The following is a 13,428-nucleotide window of genomic DNA, read 5'->3' as shown; positions in this document are numbered from 1 at the left end:
AGACTAATTGAATGGTCTACTTCTGTGTTGTATGACTCTATGATGAACTCTGTTTTCTCTTTTCCAACCAATTTTTAATGAAACTTCCCATCCTATCCCCAAATTTCATACCCCTTAATTTTTCTAGTAATCTCCCCTGTAGTATCTTGTCAAAGGCTTTCCTCCCGAGGCCCTGTCTGCCCTCTCAGGTGGATGTAAAAGATCCCATGGCACAGTTCGAAGAGCAGATTTGGCCCAGGTGTCTTCTGTAAATATTTATTCCTCAATCCCTAAACACAGATAATCTACATTTTATCACATTGTTGTTTGTGGGACCTTGCTGTGCACAAATTAGCTGCCACGTTTCTTATATTACAACAGTGACAACACTTCAAAAATACTTGGCTGTAAAACGCAGTGGGACATCCTGAGGTTGTGAAAGGCACTAAATAACTGCAAGTCTTTTCTTTTTAAAGTACATGTACATTATATCCCCATCTACCATGTTGGTTACCTCCTCAAAGAATTCCATGAAGTTTGTCGAGTATGAGAGTCCCTTTTGAAATCCGTGCTGGCTGTTTCTAATTATTTTCATTGCATAATTTCACAATCCAGAGAGGCAGTCATGCAGTAAGAGAACCAGGAGGGCCATCCTGAGGCTTTACCAAAGGAGGAAATAAAGATGGAAGAAGAAATGGTTGAGGGTGATGTACAGACAGGAAGATTGGTGCTAGTAGTCACTGATTAACAATACTTGTACTTAACTCTGTAATTGTAATATTCTGGCCCCATAAACAACATGCTCTGCCTCTATTACAATATAGGTACAGCGTCGAGAATCCAGAAGCCTTGGGATCGAGACAGCTCCGAATACTCCGAATGTGTATTTCCAGGCTTCGGAATATCTTTATGACGTCCTGAATCCGGAAACATCCGAGCCCAGGTTCGTCTATTTCCGGACTTCAGAACGGGGGAGGCCCGCGGTGGTGGGGGTCGGGGAGGGCGGCCCGAGGTTGTCAACGGCCCGAGGTGGGGGCAAGGTCGGCGGTGGCCTGAGGCAGGGGTCCAGATTCCAGAACATTTTCTGGATTTCAGATGACCCTGCCATGGATTGTCCCGGGATCTGGATTCCGGAACAGTACGGATTCCAGAATTCCGGATTCTCGACGCTGTACCTCTACCTGCTTATAACACACCAGCTGCTACATTGGACCGGATTTTGTGGTAAAAAATAACGGGAAGGCTAACCGGGCTCACCGTGATTAACATATAAATCAGACAGCAACTTCCATCGACTACACATGTGCAGTTAAATGCGTAAATCATGAATTTCTCCTGCACTGAAAATGACCTCTTACAAGTATGGAGTCTTATTCCTTCAGATTTTAGTTACTGTTGGAAATTTAAAAAAAATGTAAATAAAAATTATTTTCAAATGTTTTTCATAGAATCATAGAGTAGTGCAGCACGGAAGGAGGACATTTGGCCCATCGAGTCTGTGGCGGCTATTTCGAAGAGCAATCCAGTTAGTCCCACTGCCCCGCTCTTTCTCCACATCCCTACAATTTTTTCTCCTTCAAGTATTTATCCAATTCCCTTTGAAGGCTTCTACTGAATCTGTATCCACCATCCTATCAGGCAATGCATTCTAAATCCTAATCGGCCATTGTATAAAAAAGTTTTTCCTCATGTCACCTCTGGTTCTTTAAACTGACTGGCCTGTAATTGCCAGGTTTATCCTCTCCCATCTTTTGAACAAGGGTGTTACATTTGAAATCCTCCAGTCTTCTGGCACCACCCCTGTATCGAAAGAGGATTGGAAGATTGTGACCAGCACCTCTGCAATTTCTACCCTTACTTTCATCAGCAACTTGGGATGCATCCCATTCAGACTGGGTGATTTATCCACCTTAAGTACTGCCAGTCTTTCTAGTACCTTCTCTTCATGTTTGTTTATCTCATCCAGCACCCCAACAACTTCCTTAAATACCGTAGCTTTGGAAAAGTCCTCTTCCATGGTAAACACCGATACAAAGTACTCATTTAGCACCTCAGCCATGCCTTTTGCCTCCACTAATAGATCAACCATTTTGAAATAAAGAAAAAAAAAAGGCTTGCATTTATATAACTCCTTTCATGATCACCGGACGTCTCAAAGTGCTTTACAGCCAATGGAGTACTTTATGAAGTGTAGTCACTGTTGTAATGTAGGAAAGTTGCTCCTTAATCGACCCCATCGCTTCTCTTACAACTCTTTTATTGTTAATATGCCTATAGAAGACTTTGGATTCCCTTTTATGTTAGCTGCTAATCTATTCTCGTACTGTCTCTTTGCCCCTCATTTCTTTTTTCATTGCTCTTCTGTTCTTTTTATATTCAGCCTAATTCTTCTTGTATTAGCAAGCTGACATCTGTCATACACCCCCTTTTTCTGCTTCATCCTATTCTTTAACTGCTTCATCATCCAAGGAGCTCTGGGTTTGGTGCCATTCCCTTTCCCCCTTGTGGGAATGTACCTAGACTGTACCTGAACCATCTCCTCTATAAAGGCCGTCCATTGCTCCATTATATGTCTGCCTGCCAGTCTATGATTCCAATTTACCTGGGCCAGATCCCTTCTCACTTTGCTTAAATTGGCTCTCCACCAGTTAAGTATTTTTATTCTTGACTGCTCCTTGTCCTTTTCCATAACTAATCTAAACCTTACGGTACTACTCCTGAGATGCTCTCCAACTGTGACATTCTCCACTTGTCCCACTTCATTCCGTAGGACTAGATCCAGCAATGTCTCCTTCCTCGTTAAGCAGGAAATGTAATGAGCAAGAAAATTCTCCTGAACATACTTCAGAAATTGCTCCCTTTCTCTGCCCCTAACACAATCACTGCCCCATTATCACTAAACGATAGTTCTTGCACGTCTCAGTAATTTATTTGCAAATCTGCTACTCTAGCTCCTTCCCAATATTTGGTGGCCTATAAAATATACCAAGTACTGTAATAGCTGCTCTATTGTTTCTTAACTCCAACCAAATAGATTCTGACTTTGACCCCTCAAGGACATTCTATCTTTCAAGCACAGTAATATTTTCCTTAATCAAAACTGCTACTCATCCTCTTTTCTTCCTTTCCTATCTTTGCTGAATACCTTGCACCCAGGAATATTAAGCATCAATCCTCCCTTTTTTGAGCCAGGTCTGTTATCGCCGCTACATCATATTCACATGTAGCTATTTGCGCCTGCAGCTCACCAACCTTATTAACCACATTTTGTGCATTTACTTACTCCAAACCTAACTTAGACCGCTGTGTACTTTCTATGATCCTACCCAATTCTGTATTATTTCTAACCGTCTCCCCCAGTCCTCTGTGCACCTAGTTTCTACTTTTTAATACAACATCTTAGTGCCCAACCTGCTGCTAAATTATTTTAAATCCTTCTCCATAGTATTAATTAACTTGCCCGCAATAATATTGTCCCAGCTCTGTTCAGGTGCAACCCGTCCATCTTGAACAGGTCCCTCCTGACACAGAACTGGTCCCAATGTCCCAGGAATCTGAAGCATGTCCCTCCTGCAGCATGTCTCTCGCCATGTATTAACTTGCCATAGCCTCCTAATTCTACTCTCACTAGCACATGGCACTGGAAGTAATCCAGAGATTACTACCTTTTGAGGTTCTGCTTTTTAACTTTCTCCCGAGCTCCTTAAACTCTGACTGCAGGACCTCAACCCTCTTCCTCCCTATGTCGTTGGTTCCAACATGGGCAACGACTTCTGGCTCTTCCCCATCGTCCCCGCTGGCCAACCGCCACCCCCCCCACCGCAGAATGTTCTGCACCCTCTCAGTGATGTCCCTTACCTGGTACCAGGGAAGCATCATACCATACGGATCTTACGTCAACGGTAGTAGAACTGTTTGTCTGTTGCCTCGACTATCGAATTCCCAGTTTCTATTGCATTCCTACATTTTGCTCTACCCCGCTGTGCAGTTCTTCTGGTGCCAGGCTCAGGACAGCACTCCTTTGAGGTGTCGTCACACTCTCCGGTGTTCAATGCCAAGTATCGGTTTGAGAGTGCCACACTCCCGGAGGATTCCTGCACTGCCTGCCTCTTCCTACCCCTCTGGGTGGCTATCCACTTGCTATTCTGAACTTTATCTGGCTGTGGGGTGACCACCTCCTGGAACCTGTGATCCAGGAAACATTCATCCACCCATCTGATCCGCAGTTAATCCAGTTACCCCATAAGCTCAGAAACCTTCAGCATGAGTTTGAGTAGCTGGAGGCACTTCTTGCACACGAGGGCCTCCGGGACATGTGAAGAATCCTGAAATTCCGACATGGTGAAGGAACTGAAGGTCGCAGCTCTCCCTCCATTCTAATTCTAAACATAAAGTAAACTCCTTGGATATAAGGTATGTTTTATATAATTGCTGTTAACTTGGTCTAAAACTACACTGCTAGTTTTATATTCACTCCTCAAAGCGAACTAACCAGACTAATTATTTACTCAAACTTAACAAGAACCACTGAGATCATTGAACACAAAGAGCCTAAATATTAGATATCTAGACACTTAATCTGGATAAATCTTAGAATCTTTTGGTTCTGCAATCCAAGCCTTTTGAATTGGGTATGAGAAATCGTCTTCCTCCTCTCCACCGAATTCCTACTATCACCAAATTCTATGTTTGAGATCCACTTTGATTGCGATTCACCCAGCTCTGTCTTCAAGCTCTGTGCCCAAGCTCTTTCTGCCTCTTATCTCCCTCTCGTAATCCAACCTTTCTTTTCCTCTCTTTATTTCATTTTCTGTATCTGATTTGTCATTTGATTAAATATTCTAACTGACATTTCCTGGTTCGGACTCTGCGCTGCTCATTAATGATTCTTCAATCTAATTGGTTAAGGAGATACACAGTTGCTTTCCCTGTTCACACAGGTCACAAATGCTCTGTAGAGTGCGCTGCATTTTTTGGATAGTTGGCTGACAGGTTCGTCCAGTGCAAAAAGCCCATAAAAAGTCTATGGGCAAGTGCAAGTGTAATGAACAGCTGCCCGCAAAACCCGTCCCAATATATTTTTTCTGAAAATAAGTGGACACATTACAGGATAAGTTGATGGATGGAAAATCATGAGCTGGGGCTTCCAATTTCCTGATATGTGATATGACAACAGTGCAGAAGTACAAAATCTCTCCATACATTCCAAAATAGGTGCATCCATTTTACTGTCAGCTCTCTGCTGTCACCTCAGTTTGCTTCTCCTGAATTATGCTGTGTTTTTTACCAGGTGCTCCATCCTGATTTTTTTCTGATTCCCCTAAGGTGAATATCGGATAGCTCTGAGCTGGTGCCTGCATGGTTAGGAATGGGTGAGGGATGCTCACAAGATGGCCCAACTTCCTGTTTGACTTATGGTGGATGTAGAGGGACATGATCGGGGCCCAGGAGAGGCACGAGTTCGGGGCCCAGAAGAGGCGAGGGCCCAGGGGCAGCAGGGGCCAGCCCACACTGTGATATGTGTGCGCGCTAGGTCCGTGCGGCAGAGCAGGTCTCCAGTCGTCTTGGATAACCCTTGCCACTGAACCAAGACCTAGCTCTGTCAAGCCCATATGGTGGCTGGTGTGCAATGGCCACCACACGTTAAAAAAATCCACGCACAGGCATCTTCCAGCCTTCAACATGTAGTTCAGGACCTGGAATATTAGGTCCTTCATTGAAACACCTGTGAACTTTTTGGCGTGGAAGCAAGTCATCCTCGACTCGAGGGACTGCCTATGATGATGATCATTATCTTGAAAGAAAGTTATGCAAAGAGAAAGGAAAAACGTGTTATCTTGGTTCATGCTGGAAATGCTTCTGGACAAAATGCCTGTGTCAATGTACTGAGTGTCACGCTGCTGGGCAGATGTGCTTGCACTTTACTGAGTGAGTGAATTTGGAGTGAAAGTAATAAAATAAGTTAAAGAGGATACTTATCTTTTTGGACTGACAACTAATCACTAAGCTCTCCCGAGCTCACACCCTTTACTGACTCCACTTACACAATTTGAAGGATTACCACGTGAGATCTGGATCCGATAGCTCTGAACCATGGATACTCTTCTCTGCTGGGAAGGTGGCACATTCTCACCTACTCCTTCAGCTTCCTCGTGTTGTGAATCACTCAGTGCCACATTCTCACTTATAACACCATCTAATTCCACCCAGGTAGAAGTATTTGAGCTGGAGTATGGAAATGAAAATACAAGTGGCACATGAGGCGAGATCAAGGGGTTTGTGACAGATGAACACAGAGCAGAATCTTGGTCCTGTGTTTCATGGGTACCCTTTGCCTTGACTTCCTCTCCCTCTTGTTGCCGCAGACCAGGTTTCTTTGAGCAGAGTGGCCGTGAGGGCTTCCCACATAATCAACAGTTAAAATGCCACCGGGGTCTTAATGACATCATAGGAACCAGTCTGCATGTATTAAGAGGCTCCCACCTGTGTCAGGCAAACACCTTGGCCACCTAAAAAATGGGCCCAGTTAAACTGGCAGTGGGCAGCAATTAAGCGGGAATGGGTTGGTAGGTGTTGAGAGTCAATTTTGACTGTTTGGCTACCTCATTGCTACCAGGCAGGGTGGGTTAAAATTGCCCCTATGTCAACATTCAAGATTTAATAGGTGAAGGAAAAAGGAACAAAAGGAATATGGAAAGGGGGCGATAAATGAGTTAATGACTATTTGCTCATACGAATGGTTAACGCCAAATTGGACTGGTTGGGCCAAATTTCCTGTTTTCGTGTTGTAACCTCAATATATTTGTGTGTAAAATGTGAAATACAGGTTCATAAATCAACACCATTCTCAGAATAAAACTAATTATCAATGGTAAAATAGTGATAATTTTAGTCAATTTGAATTTTGTTTAAAAATGATCAAATACCGAGGGGATGATTTTATGCCTATCCAGCTGAGGGAAACCAGGCAGGTGGGCAGTTAAAATCGCCCAGGTTACTTATCCACCCTCGAGCCAACTGCAATTTTATGCAAGCTTCTGGATGGGCAGCTAAGGCCCCCCCACCCAAAGCCAATGGGGTCCTTCTGTAAATATACAGTTGGGGCCCAACTTCAATTTTAACTGCGGCCTAAGCCGCAGGCTGAACCAGATTAGAAGCAGATCAGGACGTGAAGAAGCCTTGAAAGATAAGATTATTAGTTTTCTTTGTGGGAACAGGAAGAGGAGGGCTCCTCTGGAAAGTTTGGGCCTCCCCTGCCCTGAATCCTAGTTTTCTTCCTGCGAGACCTTTTCCTCTCCAACTGCATGCTGGCAGACGGCAATGAGCCGGCCGATTTTACACAAGTTGAAAGCCGTTTCTCATTCACCTCTTGCCCATTCCGGGGGAGAAGTCCATTGGTGGCATGTTAATGAGCTCTAGAGTGAAAATAATCCAGCCTGATTTCTAGAGCAGCAGGTAAATTTCCAACACACCTCTTTCCCCACCCACCCAAAACTTGCCTGGAGCTAAAATTGATGCCTGTGTAGCGATCTTTCATATTTATTGTATTTCATTCTTTAAAATACAGCAATTCTTAGTCAGCTACAATCTCACCAAAATGGTTTCTTCTATGTGGTTGAGAAGTCAACAGATGAAATTTGGAAATTTAATCATGGAAATTTGGAAATGTAATCATGCTGATAAACTTAAACTGGTACTTACGCTGCCCCCAGTGACCAGTAACAGGGCTCAGATAATTGGGGTAAAGCCCATGAGGTTTTTCCAGCCGATTCAGAACTTTCCGGACTGTCATCACCTGCAAATATACAAATTCAAGTTTAACCACTGTGTGTTTTAGAAGCCACTTAAAATGTTTTTGCTGCATGTACCACCACAATAATGTCTACCTATTTGATTTTTTAAAAACTGTTGCAGTCCAACACCTTGCCATTATAGAGGAAATCACATAAATAATCTGTGGTAGAGCAGTACTGATGGGACTGATAAAACTACATATTTGATGTAGTGCGAATGTGGAAAGAAAATATACCTCAAATGGTACGATTTTAAATGGAGTTGGGAGGGCATTGGGATCTGCAGACAGTTAAAAATAAATAATTAACAAAACAATAACATTGGGTGTCTTAAATATTCCAAATAGACTTGGATAAAGGTAATGTATGTGGTAAAAGTCAGGAACAGTTTTTAGACTGTATCCAAGACTTGCTTCCTAGATAGATCCATGGAAGCTTACCATTCATCCCATGGTATCTGTGCTGGCCCGTTGCTGAAACACTGCTGTAATCCCATTTTCCCTCTGTCTCAAACATTTATCCAAGTTTCCCTTAAAAGATACAATTGTTTCTGCTTCAACCACTCTCGATAACAGATTGTCCAACAAGTCTCTAAATAATGAGATTTCTTCTAACGTCCTTGTTCTTTCTCTTAGTGAAGGCCGATAAATCCCCAGGGCCTTATGGACTGCATCCCAGAGTACTTAAGGAGGTGGCCTTGGAAATAGTGGATGCGTTGACAGTCATTTTCCAACATTCCATTGACTCTGGATCAGTTCCTATGGAGTGGAGGGTAGCCAATGTAACCCCACTTTTTAAAAAAGGAGGGAGAGAGAAAACAGGGAATTATAGACCGGTCAGCCTGACATCGGTAGTGGGTAAAATGATGGAATCAATTATTAAGGATGTCATAGCAGTGCATTTGGAAAGAGGTGACATGATAGGTCCAAGTCAGCATGGATTTGTGAAAGGGAAATCATGCTTGACAAATCTTCTGGAATTTTTTGAGGATGTTTCCAGTAGAGTGGATAAGGGAGAACCAGTTGATGTGGTATATTTGGACTTTCAGAAGGCGTTCGACAAGGTCTCACACAAGAGATTGATGTGCAAAGTTAGAGCACATGGGATTGGGGGTAGTGTACTGACATGGATTGAGAACTGGTTGTCAGACAGGAAGCAAAGAGTAGGAGTAAATGGGTACTTTTCAGAATGGCAGGCAGTGACTAGTGGGGTACCGCAAGGTTCTGTGCTGGGGCCCCAGCTGTTTACACTGTACATTAATGATTTAGATGAGGGGATTAAATGTAGTATCTCCAAATTTGCGGATGACACTAAGTTGGGTGGCAGTGTGAGCTGCGAGGAGGATGCTGTGAGGCTGCAGAGCGACTTGGATAGGTTAGGTGAGTGGGCAAATGCATGGCAGATGAAGTATAATGTGGATAAATGTGAGGTTATCCACTTTGGTGGTAAAAACAGAGAGACAGACTATTATCTGAATGGTGACAGATTAGGAAAAGGGGAGGTGCAAAGAGACCTGGGTGTCATGGTACATCAGTCATTGAAGGTTGGCATGCAGGTGCAGCAGGCAGTTAAGAAAGCAAATGGCATGTTGGCCTTCATAGCAAGGGGATTTGAGTACAGGGGCAGGGAGGTGTTGCTACAGTTGTACAGGGCATTGGTGAGGCTACACCTGGAGTATTGTGTACAGTTTTGGTCTCCTAACCTGAGGAAGGACATTCTTGCTATTGAGGGAGTGCAGCGAAGGTTCACCAGACTGATTCCCGGGATGGCGGGACTGACCTATCAAGAAAGACTGGATCAACTGGGCTTGTATTCACTGGAGTTCAGAAGAATGAGAGGGGACCTCATAGAAACATTTAAAATTCTGACAGGGTTAGACAGGTTAGATGCAGGAAGAATGTTCCCAATGTTGGGGAAGTCCAGAACCAGAGGTCACAGTCTAAGGATAAAGGGTAAGCCATTTAGAACCGAGATGCGGAGGAACTTCTTCACCCAGAGAGTGGTGAACCTGTGGAATTCTCTACCACAGAAAGTTGTTGAGGCCAATTCACTAAATATATTCAAAAAGGAGTTAGATGAGGTCCTTACTACTAGGGGAATCAAGGGGTATGGCGAGAAAGCAGGAATGGGGTACTGAAGTTGAATGTTCAGCCATGAACTCATTGAATGGCGGTGCAGGCTAGAAGGGCCGAATGGCCTACTCCTGCACCTATTTTCTATGTTTCTATGTTTGTATGACTCACCAGCCCAGCCAGAAGAAACAGCATTTCCCTGTTCACCCTGTTAAAAATACTCAATTAAATCCCCTCTTGGCTTACTCTACTCCAGTGGATATAGTTCCAGTATCTCAAAATGTCTCCTCATAATAACAACGTGCATTTATATAGGGTCTTTAATGTGGCAAAACATCCCAAGGCACTTCAAGGAGTGTTAACAAACAAAATTTGACACCAATAAGGAGATACTGGGACAGGCAAACAAAAGCTTGATGAAATGGGGCCGAAATTGCCCACCCCTTGAAACGAGTTGCACATACCGTGTTCAATGTGTTCCGGCCGCCCCAATCCATGGGGCAGCCAAACTGGAGAAATTCAGCTCTTCGTGCTTTTTTTGGAGCGAGGCGACGCGCTGATGACGTCATCACGCTGGCGCATCACACTGTCTCTTCCCATCAGTTAATGGGGAGGGCCGCTGCGAACTCTCCAGCCATTTTAATGGCAAACACTGAGCCACCAGGATGGGTTTCTGCTGGGCCAGCAGCCTGATGGCGACCCGGCCGAACTCGCGGCCATAACTGCCTGGCAGTCGGCCGACAAAAAATAATAACATGGCGTCGCCAGCAGCACCACCTCCCCTTTAAGGGTGGCCGCACCGCCAAGCCACAGAGTGTGTACTGACAGCAAAAGCTGACGGGAGCACCGACTGGCGACAGCGCCGCTCCCGCGGGGCAATTCTGGGAAATGGACAATTTCGGGAAGGGATCGCCAATGGCTGGTAAGGGGTTGGCGCGTGCACGCCGCGGCGGGAAAACGGACAGAGCGGGCCCCTACACCGCTCCAAAACTGAGTAAAGGCAATTTCAAAAATTGCCCTTCCGCGGAGACTCGGCAGCCATTCCGGATTGACCTGTGGCCGCTGCTTTCAAGCGGCCAGAGGCCTTATAGAAAGAGGCAATTTTGGCCCCGTAGTGTTTTAAAGGAGGAGAGATGGTAGATAGGTTTAGCGAGGGAATTACAGAGTTTAAGACCAGGCAGCTGAAAGAAATGGTGGAGTGATGCAAATCAGGAATGTGCAAGAGGCCTTAATTGGAGGAGCGTAGAGATCTTGGGGGATTGTGGGGTTGGAGGAGGTCACAGAGATTGGGTAGGGGGGGAGGCGAGGCAATGGAGCGATTTGAATACAAGGATGCTCATCCAATACTGGATGTCGGGCAAAGAGCGTGCTAAATCAGAGGCAGTGGTGAGGTAGAGTTGGGTGTCACCAGCATACATATGGAAATTGACGTTGTGTTTTCGGATGATAACGATTTATAAAACCCAAAATGTTATTGACCCTTTTTATGACCTAATTTACCTGTACTCATACTTTATGGGAATATGTATTTGAACCATAAGGCCGCATTGTTCATCGGCCCTTTAGCATCTTTTCATTGAGTATGTAGCTCCATTCCTTGCTTTTTGGCCCAAAATGTACTACCTCACACTTCTCCATATTGTTACATCTGTCACCTGTCTACCCATTCTGCTAAACTGTCCTCCCAAAGTTTAAAATTTTTTTTTTTTTAAATATACAGTCCTTCTGTTTCTCAAACCTTTGTCTCATCAGCAAATTTCGAGATTGTGCTCCTGATGCCCAAGTCCAAATCATCTTTGTATACTGAAACAAAAGTGGATCTGGAACTCACGCCTGGGTACATCACTTCCAACCCTTCTCTAATCAATATATTTCAACAATAACAGCTTGCATTTATATAGCATCTTTAACTTAGTAAAACGTCCCAAAGCACTAGTCCAAAAATGAAATAGCAACACTTGATTTAGTACTGGGAAATGAAACGGGGCAAATAACTGTGTGAATGTTTAAAAATGTATAGAGACATTGAAGTTGAGAATGTGGGAAAATATAGACACAGTGAAATTGAACAAAGAATTCATGGAGGAATAGTCATGACATCTCAGACTCGAGACTGCAAAATGTTACAACACTAACAGTTTGAAACAAAACCCACAGCTTGCAAAACAAACCTCAAGGTCGTACTAACTCACATTGCTAACCTGAAACATTAACAGTAAGAGAATAATGGGCCTTTGTGTAAAATCAGACCATTCTTAGATTGGCTTAAGAGTGGACAAAGGGAAAGAGGGATCAAAGAGGATAGGCTGAACTAGGATGTCACTCATATTGTATCTTGTTATCTTTTTCCAAAAATGTATAACCATCGTGCCTTTACAATGTAACGTCACTTTGTCCGTAGGAAGTGGGTGCGATCTATCAGAGTTGCATTCCTTCTGTCTGATAAGGTCCCCGATCGGGATTTGCTTTTTAAATAAAAGCTTGCTTTGTTTAAAGCACAATCGGTATTCGACTCAGTGATTTCACTGAACCAGATTGAGGGAAAATAATCCAGAAATCAACAATTGTTGTAAGAGTAGGACAATTGGAAAGTAATGACCAATACATTCTTAGGTTCAAAGTTAAAATAGGATTTAATAACAAAGAGCCTGCTGCACTGAAAAAAGGCAAAGTTCAGTGAAATAAGACCCAAATTAACTGGGCAGAAATGTTACAAACAGGTCGATGGAGCAGGAGTGAGGAATCTTTAAATACTAGGACAAAGTACACAATAGATATATTCCTTAAGGCAAAAAGGGAGTACATCAAAGAGAATTCAAAAGATAAATATAGAAATTAAAACAATAATGAAACCTAACAGGTTTAACAACACTAAAGAACACCATGATAAATCTAGATAGTATAGTGAGAAGGTGCAAAGGAATTTAGAAAGGCTTAAAGGTAAAATGAAAAAAAATAGCATTGAGTCTTGTTATTGAAATAACCAAGGGTTTTAGTAAGCATAGAAAAAGTAAAAGTATAGTTAAAAAGTGAGTAGGACTATCAGAGATAAAGAGGAACATCATAGTTACAGGAATAGGCCATTCAGCCCCTTGAGCCTGTTTTGCTATTCAATTAGATTATGGCTGATCTGTACCCCAACTCCAGTTACCCACCTTGGTTCCGTATCACTTGATACCCTTACCTAACAAAAATCTAATGAGCTGTCTTGAACATTTCCATTGACCCTTCATCTACAGCCTTCTGGGAGGGAGTTCTAAATATCCAAATCCAAATAGGCTTATTGTTAAGATTATGCCCCCTTGTTCTGGATTCCCCCACCAGAGGAAATAGTTTCTTAGGCCCCAGGTTTCCACATGATTTGCTCCTGATTTTTAGGAGCAACTGGTGGAGAACGGAGTATCTTAGAAATCGCAATTCTCCACATTTAAGTTTTCTGCAGTTCTAGTCAGGTAGAACAGTTTCACTTTTGAACAGAATTTTTTTTTCAAAAGGGGATGTGTCCGGCCACTGACGCCTGATTTGAAAGTTTCCACATTGAAAACGTACTCCAAACTTAGAACGGAGCAAGTGAAGATTTTTGT

The 13,428-nt window shown here is 43.3% G+C and overlaps 1 protein-coding gene across 3 annotated transcripts in view; it reads right to left on the bottom strand.

The window, feature by feature from the left end:
* LOC139279810 (mannosyl-oligosaccharide 1,2-alpha-mannosidase IA-like) overlaps positions 1-13,428 on the bottom strand; it is a 197,906-nt gene that overhangs the window by 69,532 nt on the left and 114,946 nt on the right. For all 3 annotated transcript variants that reach the window (XM_070899045.1, XM_070899044.1, XM_070899047.1), the window contains exon 7: positions 7,681-7,774. In XM_070899045.1, coding sequence (XP_070755146.1) covers positions 7,681-7,774 — 94 coding nt within the window. The remainder of the gene's footprint in view (positions 1-7,680; positions 7,775-13,428) is intronic.

The sequence above is a fragment of the Pristiophorus japonicus genome, chromosome 14 (genome assembly GCF_044704955.1).
Source record: "Pristiophorus japonicus isolate sPriJap1 chromosome 14, sPriJap1.hap1, whole genome shotgun sequence".
Lineage (NCBI taxonomy): Eukaryota > Metazoa > Chordata > Chondrichthyes > Pristiophoridae > Pristiophorus > Pristiophorus japonicus.
This window is presented reverse-complemented; position numbering and strand designations above follow the sequence as displayed.